The 10176-nt window shown below is 54.9% G+C and overlaps 1 protein-coding gene across 1 annotated transcript; it reads right to left on the reverse strand.

Annotated features, from left to right (window-relative positions):
• Nucleotides 1-1580: 1580 nt before the first annotated feature.
• Nucleotides 1581-4328, reverse strand: AMER3 (APC membrane recruitment protein 3). Its single transcript, XM_032636643.1, is given in 3 exon segments — nucleotides 1581-1825; nucleotides 1828-1910; nucleotides 1912-4328. Coding segments are annotated over 3 exon segments (2745 nt in total).
• Between the last annotated feature and the right edge of the window lie 5848 nt (nucleotides 4329-10176).

Here is a 10176-nt window from a genome sequence, read left to right on the forward strand (position 1 = left end):
AAAAGAAGGGAGGAGGGGAGGCTTCGAGAGGGGTATTCATGGCAGGAGCCTACCGAGAGCTGGGCCCTAGGAGTCGGGGTTCGGCTCCAACACCATCAGTCCCACACACCGCCCGAGTGTGTCATGGGCAAGCCACATCCGCACCCTGGCCTCGGTTTCCACGCCAGAAACCAGGAGAGCAGCTGCATTCCGATTGCTGCAGGGATGCAGCGAGCTACTCCACATGTCACCTGCTCCCATCTAGGCCCAATAATGCTGTCGTGACCACTTGTGGCAGTCCTGGGAGGAAGGGTCAAGTGTGGCTTCCCAGAAAGGCTGGCCCTGACCTTCCTTGTGGCCTGTCTCGATGGGCCTGGTCAGGAGCCCTGTCATGGCCTTTTGAACCTCCCATGTGCTGCATGCATCCTCCACACAGTGGGCCCCAGGAAGCAGTTGTTAATGAGGGCCGTGGAGCATGTTCTAGCCTGAAACAAAGCCTCAGACAATCAGGAGAGGCCCCAGCCTGTGGTCAGCTTGCCAGACTGCATCCCTCCATCTGGAATTCCTCCCTCATCACTGGGCCTGCCCCCTTTCTAGGCTGGCCTCTCTTCTAGAAAAAGCTTCATAGTTGCCTGTGGCATACTCCCCACCCCACGCACCCCCCACCCCCACCTGGTACCTCACCACAACAGGGCAGCTGAGGCAGCATCTAATCGTAGGGAACTCTGGCAAGGGGCTGGCTGCTGGCCTGCTGCCCTGAGGCTGGCCAAACAGACACCTGCCCTTCCTGAGGTGCGAGCCACCTTTCCCTCTGTGATTCTGAACGTTTGGTGCTGTGCACATGTGTGGCTTTCGAGGGGTTGGGGGATACAGCCTCATTCAAAGGTGAGCCTTCCTGAAGCGGGAGGCTAGAATGCTTGGCAGCACGGAGGGCAAGAATGGCAGTGTGGAGAATCAGTCAGCTTCTTCCCCAAGAGTATCTTGCCACCTGTAGCTCAGTTAGAGAATGCAAGCTGGGGGAAATCATTGTTTGGATGGGATGCTTTGTGACAGAGAACACCCATAGGCCACAGTCTGCAGGGTCTGGCCAGCCCTGGCAAGGTTGCACAGGAATGCATGGCATCTGCTGGTTCAAGGCTCTTGCTGAGATGGCTGGTTCTGCTTCTGATTCCCTCAGAGAAGCCCTTCAGGGTCCCGAAGGTTGTGGCTGCTCATCCTGGGGGTGGAGAGCAGGCTGGGGTGGGGCAAGTGGGCACTCCCAAGCTCATCTGCAACCCCCTACCCCCGTCTCAAGCTCCTACCCCTGAGCCTCAGACCCCCCACTCACATTTATTACTCTCAACCCTTGTGCAGAGTTATCAGCACAATATGTACCCTTTATAATATGTACTATTTCCATCCCATCAGTTTCAAACCCGAGCTCCTCTCTCTGACATGCTGTATGAGGAGTGGCCAAATGTGGCTACTTCACATCTGGGTTTAGACGCTTCATTTTTTGGTGGGGAAATCGGTGAGGCACATTTTGAGAGCACTAGAAGCTTTGCAATTGTCCTTGGCCTTGGGCTGCCCGGGACCTGTTCTGGCTGAGCTGGTGGGTTCAGCTATGGATGCCTCCATGTTAAAATGCCCCGCCCCACTGAGTCCTGCCACCCCCTCTCCCCCAGTACAGTCCTCACATCAGGGACAAAGGGTGGAGATTTGGGTCTTAGGCTCTCCTGAGTGTGACCACAAAGACACAAGACTGTTCCAAAGGTGGGTCTCAGCCATGCTGGCCTGGGAGCTCCCACTTCCTGCTGGCTGCAGAGGATGCCCTCATGGTCCAAGAAGCTGCAGCGGCTTTCTGGGCACTTGCAGAGTGGGCCCCCTCCCACTGGCTGTTGGAAGTGAGGGCCAGAATTCCTGGCAGGTGATCCCAGGCAGCAGGACTGAGGGGGCTATGAGTCCAGCTGGCTCCTGTGTGCGGCCTGCTCTATAGCCCTTGAGCTGAGCTGCAGAGGCTGGTCCTCCACAGAGGCATGGGCCTGGGCATCCAGCCTGGCGGGTTCCACCCTGATCTGGCTCAGGTCCAGAATGCGGCCTGGGCACCTCTGGTCCTGTGGGCTGTGGAGTGGGCTGGCCAGGGAGGGCAGGCCACATATGGCAGCCATGTTAGGGAAGCTGTTAGGCTGTTTCTGTTGCGGAATGTCAGGGCTCCTGGCCTGAGGCTGCCCGCAGTGCCCACTACCTGTGTTCTGCCTTGGGGGCTGACAGTCTGGGTGGATCTGTAGGGCTGCCACCTGGGCCACACAGCCTGTCAGAGTGAGCTCTAAATCCACGGTGCTTCCCCCAAGGCCTGGCCTCCAGGGACCTTGGAAACACCCCAGGTTCCCAGGAAAACTGGGCTGCTGGGAGCCAGGCCAAGCAGAGGGGTTTGGGACCTTGTTTTTGCTAGATGTGTTGGTTGCCATGGGGGCTGCAGACCCCACAGAGGAGAACGAGCCTTCAGGGTGGCCTTGTGTCCCTTCTTCCCCAGAGACCTGCACACACTCCAGAGAGGGGTCCCTGGATGGAGAGCTGGTCCCCTGCTTGGTCCCCGCTAGGACCTCGCTCACTCCAGCAAGTGGGCCCTTGGGGACTGAACATGCCCACAGCTCCCGCCTGCTGGGTGCTGAGCTCATGGAGGTCCTCCCTGTATCTAAGGCCCGGGTCCCCCCGCCCTCCAGCTTCACTGGACCTAGGCACACCTTCTCAGAGCCAGCTCCTGGTTTCTCCACCAGTCCTCCCGGGGGCGTTGCAGGCTCCCTGGGGGCCGAGGCAGGCGGGACACGGAGCTCTGGGCTCCGGCGGAGCCAGTTGATAATGCCCATGGTGATGGCAAGCTCGGTGTCGCAGAGCTTCAGCAGGCACTCCTTGCCCCTCCAGGAGCTCTGCAAGAAGCTCTGGCTGAGTAGGTCTGGACCTGGAGCGGCGGCCAGGTTCTCTTCTGCCCCGACGTGGAAGCTGCACATGGACAGCGGGGCTCCCAGTGCCGGCCCCGACAGACTCTCAGACACGCACAGGTCGTCATCCAGGTTCGGGCTCCCAGGGCCCTCAGTGGGGTCATAGAAGAGCTCGTAGAGGGCGTCTCCGCTGTAGCTGTCCCTGGGGAAGGCGGCTGCGGGTGTGCCTGGACTCGGGGCCTCCTTCTTGTCCTCCTCGAGGCCTGGTGAGAAGGAGTCATAGTAGCCCTCGTCGCTCGTGGACACAGATTCTGGCCGCTCGCTCTTGGGCGTGCCTGTGTCTATGGAGCTGGCTTTGGAGCCGCCGTGGGGGTCCCTGCATGGGCACAGGGGGAGCTCAGCAAGCCCAGCTGCATCTGGCCTGGGCTTGTCTGTGTCTGACCCCTGGGGGCCCCCCAGCCACGGACCTAGCAGGGCGCGCTGTTGCTGCCTCACCGAGTGATTCACACGGTCCCAGAACTTGTCAAAGTCAGACATCTCGTTCTGGGCAGGCGATGCCAGCTGCTCTACGCTGCCCTGGAAGGGGCCCCTGGAAGCCATACAGTCAGGCACCTGGGATGCCCGGGCAGGGCTCTCCAGGCCCTCATGCAGCTCCAGGGATGGCACTGAGCTCTCGTCTGCAAAGATCTCCCCGCAGCCGGTGAGTGAGTCAAAGCTCTTGAGTGAGGCCACATCCTCACACAGGGCCCTGCAGAGGTCAAAGGAGGAGTCGGGTAAGAACTCACTGTCAGACAGGTCCTGGCACAGGCTGTCCAGTCCCAGCCCCTCGCCCAAGGGGAAGCAAGCTGTGCCTTGCTGCCCTCCAGCCTCTGATGGGCCTTCAGGAGAGGACAAGCTCTTCCCCTTGGTTGCCAGCGAGGCCAAATCCTCAGTTTTGTTTCTGCGGATGTGGAATAGATTCCGAAAACATTTCTTGGGTCGTTTCAGGGAAATTCTCTTCCTTGGGATGCTCTTGGCCACAGCTGGTACAAAGGGCATCTGGGGCACAAAGTGGCGGTAGTCAATCATGCGCTGGCTCCTGGGCGGCCCTGGGAAGCTTGCGCTGCCCACCAGCTGCCCTGTAGCTGCGGCTGCCCTGTCAGCCCTGGGCACAGTGTCTTGAGTCTTGCTCTTCTGCACCAGTTTGAAGGTGGTCCCACAGAGAGCTGCAGGCCCCCCATTGGCGTCTGGCTGAGCCCCCTTGTCGGAGCACCTGTCATATCCTTGGGTGCTGGGACTGACCTGGGGGCCCCTCTCACTGTGGGGTCGCTGCTGCCCTCCTGGTGAGACTGCATCCTCCGTGGCCGGGGCAGTGGCTGCTGGATCTGGGGGTTTCTCATGGTCAATCTGCAGGCTAGATTTGATGAATGTCTTTCCTCTCTTCAGCTCCATGCTGCAGTGTCCCTGCTGCTGTGGAGGAAAGAAGGAGGCACTCGGTATCCAAGATGGAGGCCTGTGGTTCTAGAAGACATGTGTTTGCCTCCCCCCCACCCCACCCCCCACTGCCCACATGGGCATGGGAGCTGAGCTCTGACATCTGAGCTTGGATCCTCTGTGGAGGCAAGAGGAGAGGGAGATGGGAACTGCCACATCCACAGGCTTACTGCTCCAGCCTTTGTAGATAACTGATACCCAATACCCAGAGAAGTTAAGTCATGTGCTTAAAGGCAGACAACGGGAGACAAAATGAGAGCATACTGGGGTCTGGTACTCCTGTAGTCGTGATCTTGCGACTCCCTTGAGCATCCTTCCAGAGCTTATCTGGGCAAGTTAGACTTCCATGTCCAGGCCCGGCACTCTACCCACAGCACCATATCCTTAAGAGGAGTATTATGGCCCTTCTGAGTGGATGAAGCAGAGGACTCAATAAATAAGTTGCTTTCTTCATGCAAGAAACAGGGAAACCCAAGCCTACTTCCTGGGCTGGGCGCAGTGGGCCATGTGGGCGTGGGGGGAGGGAAGACACATGCATGCCCTCCAGGACTGCTGCATCTGTTTGAGGAGGGAAGACTCAGTCTACACAGAAGCCATCAGGCAAGGCACAGCCAAGCATCTCACGGTGCACGAGAGCTTGCGCACAGAGGAGAGAGCGATGTGGCAGAAGGCGAAAGGGAGGAGACAAGCAGGAGACCAGGAACAGGCAGACGGGCCACACACAGCACACCATGAGCTGGAAGAGCAGGCAGGGGTCGTCTTTTGCGCACGTCCTAACTGATAAACATTGCTACCTGGGGTGCCATCCAGAGAAAGGCTCTGATGCCCAGTCTGAGTTCAATGGGAAAGAGTGCTGGAATCGCTTATTGATGTCTGTCCTGGGTTCGGGAGTGGGAAGGTGGTAAGGGTGTTAACAACTTGATCATCCTTGCACAACTGGGGAGTTTGGCCTTACCCCCAGTCAGGGAAGAGCTATGGAAGTCTTCTGAGGGAGTGGGTGGAAGCAGTGGCATAATGAAGTTGATGGTCTGAGACCATTTATCTGCTGTCTGAGTGGAGGATGGACTAAATCAGGAGAGAGGCTCTGAACAGAGAGGACTCACAAGAGGAAGCTAAAATGGACCGGGTATATGGAGATAAGGTCTAGATGGAAATTGCAGTTCTAAGCATGAAAAAGAGGGGTAAAGTCATAGGGTCTTTCAAAGGAAGAAACTCCAGGATTTAGCAACTAAATAAAGAAAGACAAGCAGGCCAGAAGTCATAAACACTGAGGCCGGGATTCATGCCATGAGGGGGACCATAGGAGTGGGAAAAGTCCAGAAAGTGGAGAGGATGAGATGTGAGCAAAGGCAAGGAAGGTACCTGTGTTAAGAGCTGGTTTGGGGGAGAGGAGCAAGGGTCTAGTTTTAAACCATTGCCTTTGGGGTGAGTTTGGAGACCCACAAGACCACATCAAAAGAAGGCAGGGGCTTCCCTGGTGGTGCAGTGGTTGAGAGTCCGCCTGCCAATGCAGGGGACACGGGTTCATGCCTCGGTCCAGGAAGATCCCACATGCCGCAGAGCGGCTGGGCCCGTAAGCCATGGCCGCTGGGCCTGCGTGTCCGGAGCCTGTGCTCCACAACGAAAGGACCGGGAACCGCAAAAAGAAAAAAGAAAACAAAGAGGGCAATGCTATATCAGTAAACAAAGGATGTCACAGTCATCAGTGATTGCAGCCCTCCAATGTGAGCCGGTGAGCCCTGAGGAAACTCAGGAAGGAAAGAATACCTGCCATCTAGCAGCCCTCAGACTGCAGCCACTCCCATGATCAGACCTCAGGAAACTCAGGATGTGAAAACACAGGATGCTGGCCCCAGGTAGCTGAGGTGCGTATCAAAGGAATGATTTCAGTGAACCCAGAATCTTGCATCTTCCCATACACAGAAAAGCGATAAATTCCTTAACTTGGGATAGCAGGTTTTCTTTAATTAACAATAATTTTTTGACGTTCAGACTACCTGCCCTTTGTTGCAAAACTTCTATATAACCTGATTCCCCCCCTTGCCTCTTCTGAGCAGTTGTCTCAGGGTTACTTGAGATGCTGCCTCCTGGGCTTGAAATCCTAAAAATTCCCACCAAATAAAACAGAACTCAAAAAAAAAAAAAAAAAAGAAGAAAAAGAAGAAGGCAGTGCTGAAGAGCACCCCCTGAGATGCCCCCCCGCACTGGTGTGCTGTTCCTCACAGGTACCCCGCTCCCAGGCTCCATCTGCCTCATTGTCTCCGCCTCTCCTTGGCAGTGAGGGACCTGCCAGTTGGTCCTCTGGCTGGTTTCTTGGGCTCTCCATAAGGAGTGCTCCATAGGGAGCATCTGGATTCACTCTCCCTCAGTCCACAGTCTGTGAAGGAGGAATAGAGCAGGTGTGCAGGCAAGTGGCTTTATTGGCCTGCATGCCTTTCACACCCACTGCCAAAGAGGCCTCCCGGTCCCCTCCGGAGAGTCTCGGAAATGCTTCAACATGGGGTCCTGGAGGCGGGCGGAGGGGCTGTCTCCAGGCCCAGGTGGCAATGTTACATCCAAAGAGGATGAAAAGGGCTGGCAAAGTGGGCACTGCAGAGGCTCCCAGGGCAAGTGTCATGGCCTCCACCCCACTCCCACCTGTGGGCAATGCTTCCTCCCCTGCAGAGGAACACCTGGGGTCTTTGGCCAGAAGAGAATAGAAGGAGCAGGCACCGTGTCAGGGAAGGCTGCAGAGCCCAGGCTTGGATATGGCTGCAATTCAGCTCTTGGTGGCAGAATCCTGGACAGTGGGTCAGTCCCTCAAGCTGCCTTTCTGCCTCCTGCCAGGTGGCATGTGCCCAAGTCTTCCCCACCCTGTTCCTGCAGACCCCATTTCCACTCCCCACAATCTTTTGTAGCCTAGCTCTGGTAGGTTTGGGTACACACAGCATAGCGGTTATTTTCTGGGCTCTGGAGTGGGAAGACCTGTATCTGAGTCTTTGTTCCCTCTACCTAACCAGGCAGAGTGCTTGGCCCATAACCTTATAAGGGACATACTACTGTAACCCCCATTTGATAAAGGAGAAATTAAGGTGCAGAAAAGTCAATGGATTGGCCCAGGTCACACAGGTGGTAAGTAACAGACCTAGGATTTGAACCCAAGCCTGTCTGATATTAAACATGTGCTCTTAACTGATAGACATTCTATGAACTAACAGCTCAATCTCCTCTTCGTGGGAAATCTAAACATTGAATAATAAATGTGGTTTTGTGAGAAATTTTGGAAAGCATAATGAAAATGAAGATTAAAAGCAAAAGTATAGCTCACAAACTTAGAAAAATTGTAACGGAAGGTAGTATAATTTCTATGGCAAGAAATTTTGGAGATATTCATTATGAGATTTCTGTTGCATTTATTTTTTTCCATGTGTTAGAAAAATATTTTTATTACTGTCCTTTGGGAAATAACTTCAACCAGGCATGATAAAGATTATTTCACTGTGTGCAAAATTTTGCAACTACAGAATATAAGATGGTTTATTTGATACTGATCTCTGTAAATAAAACTTCTAGCTTCTTAATTCTTGTAATAGTTACTGATTTAAAATCAAATTCTTGGAATAGTAACTGATTGAAAATCATGAGCAATTGGAAATTTCACCACACTCTAAAGTTGGAAAATGGTCTTTCAAAATAGCTGTCATTGCTACAGGTGTTGGGACCAAATGTCACTAACATTGCCAGTCCTATTTCCTGAGTCTATTCAACACTTTGCATGTTGTTAGGACAATAAGGACTAAGGCCCAGAACAATGAACCAGAAACTTGCAAAATACTGGAGCAATCAGGTGAAATTCAGTGTGTGTTCAGTCCATTCAGTTTCCATGTTAAAATATTTTACCAGATCCTGACTCTTTGGAAATGTGGGGTCCATATGTGACATGGGTGGGAACTCCCTGAGAGGTCAGAAGACCCACTGCCCAACTGGAGTCAAGCTGAGTGGCCATCTTTCATGATAATTCTCAGGGGCACAGTGGGATTTATCTGGACAGCCAGGTGCTGGCATTCTCATTTCCTGAGGGCAAAGGCCATGTGTCCAGGTTCTCAGTTGCAAAAATGCACAATCTGCCTTGTAACCCTGTGGCTAGACACCCTCTTTGTGGAGCCTGAGAGATACTCCCCCATCATTTGCCAACCAGGAAGGCCAAGTTTCAGTTTTAACAGGTCACTCCAGGTGTGGGTGAGAATGTAAAATAGGAGCAAGAGTGGACACAAGAGGGCAGGTTAGGAGCCAGAGGAAGGTCCAGGGGAAAGAAAGTGGTGGCAAAGACTTCCCACGTGTGAAATCTTACATCTCAGCATCTTACACAGAGCGTGTGCGTGCATACGAACTTACTGCAAATTGAGCAAATGAAGTAATTCCATTTGCTGCTTTTCTACATTATGACTAACTTTAGCTCAACTGCCTAGAATTTTCTTTTCCTTTTGGTAAGGTAATTTTATGTTTTTCTTTCCTTTTTGAACATCAAAATGACCAGGTATTTCATGGAGCAAAATAAAAACCTTGGAGCTACACACGTGCAACAGAAACAGTTTGGAAATATAAAAATTTTGACTAATAGCTTTGGTATTTACCCTGCCTTCTCCTGCCCCACCCCCAATATCCAGGAAAATCACAAACATGAAACACAAAGGGGTGAATGGTGATAAGAGAGTAGGGACCTATGAGGGAAGCCCCGCCCAGGGACATCCTGGACATTGGGGTGGACAGGCTATGTATAGGGCAGTAGTTTATCTCTGTAAGAGGCTGCCTTGTCTAAGCCAAAACCTTCAGGGTGATGGAGTGAAGGCCACTTCGGGGAGGGACAGCCTCTATGTTCTGGGATGGCTGTGGGGTGGGGAATGAAGCAGAAATAGAATCTGCAGTGTTTAGAACATCACCAATTCACCCAGCCCCCACGTTGGGGAGACAAAGGGACCTTTGGGGAGCGAAGGTCCTGGTCTACTTTTTCTAAGAGAGTCTCTGGGCGTTCCTGGCCTGCCCAGTGGAGAAAAGATGGGTCTCCAGTCTTACTCGTCCCTTCCCAGTACCCGCATCCGAGGGGACAAGGTTCCCCCCTTCCGTAGCCCAGACCTTTTCAGGTCTGTGTCATCGCTCCCAGACCCCGCATCACGGAGTGGACAGAGTGCAGACACTGGTTCCTCCTCTCAGCCCGCCCACTGCGCGAAAAACGCACAAAAATTTCCAAATCGCTGCCCTCCTCCGCTCCACGCCTACATCCTCGGGGCTTTGGCGACTTACCGCTGGGGCCCGGAGCGTCGCAGGACGCGGCCTTGGCAGGTCCGGGAGCCGCGCCCGATCCCGAGCTGAGCGCTCAGCACCACGGTCAGCTCCCGGCGCCGCGCGCGCCCGCCGGACCCTGGGAGGCCGAGGGCCGGCTCCCTCCCTTCGCCGCAGGAGGGGCTGGGAGGCCGCGGCAGGAGGCGGGCCCGCAAGGGTTTAGCAGCCGGAGGGCGATCGCGCCGCGGCGGGGCGGGGCCGGGCAGAGAGCCTGTCGGGCGCGTAGGCGCACCCGCGCAGTAGTGGGCGAGGCGGCGCGCGGGGCCGGGTGGGGACCGCTCTGGCAGGGCCGCCGCCCGGACCTCGCTCGGTCTCGCTTTGTTCGTGTTTATTCCGGTATCTGCCTCCGTGCGTCTCTGCCCTCCCCCGCAGGGCTGTGGTTCTGCATCCCTCAGGCCCAGCCTCTTGGGCTCCCCAGACTGACAGCCGCCCAGTCGTCGCCCCTTGCCCCCGACCGTATTTCCCCGCTGCGGTCCGAACTCCTGAG

Source organism: Phocoena sinus, chromosome 7, assembly GCF_008692025.1.
Source record: "Phocoena sinus isolate mPhoSin1 chromosome 7, mPhoSin1.pri, whole genome shotgun sequence".
In the NCBI taxonomy this organism is placed as follows: Eukaryota; Metazoa; Chordata; class Mammalia; order Artiodactyla; family Phocoenidae; genus Phocoena; species Phocoena sinus.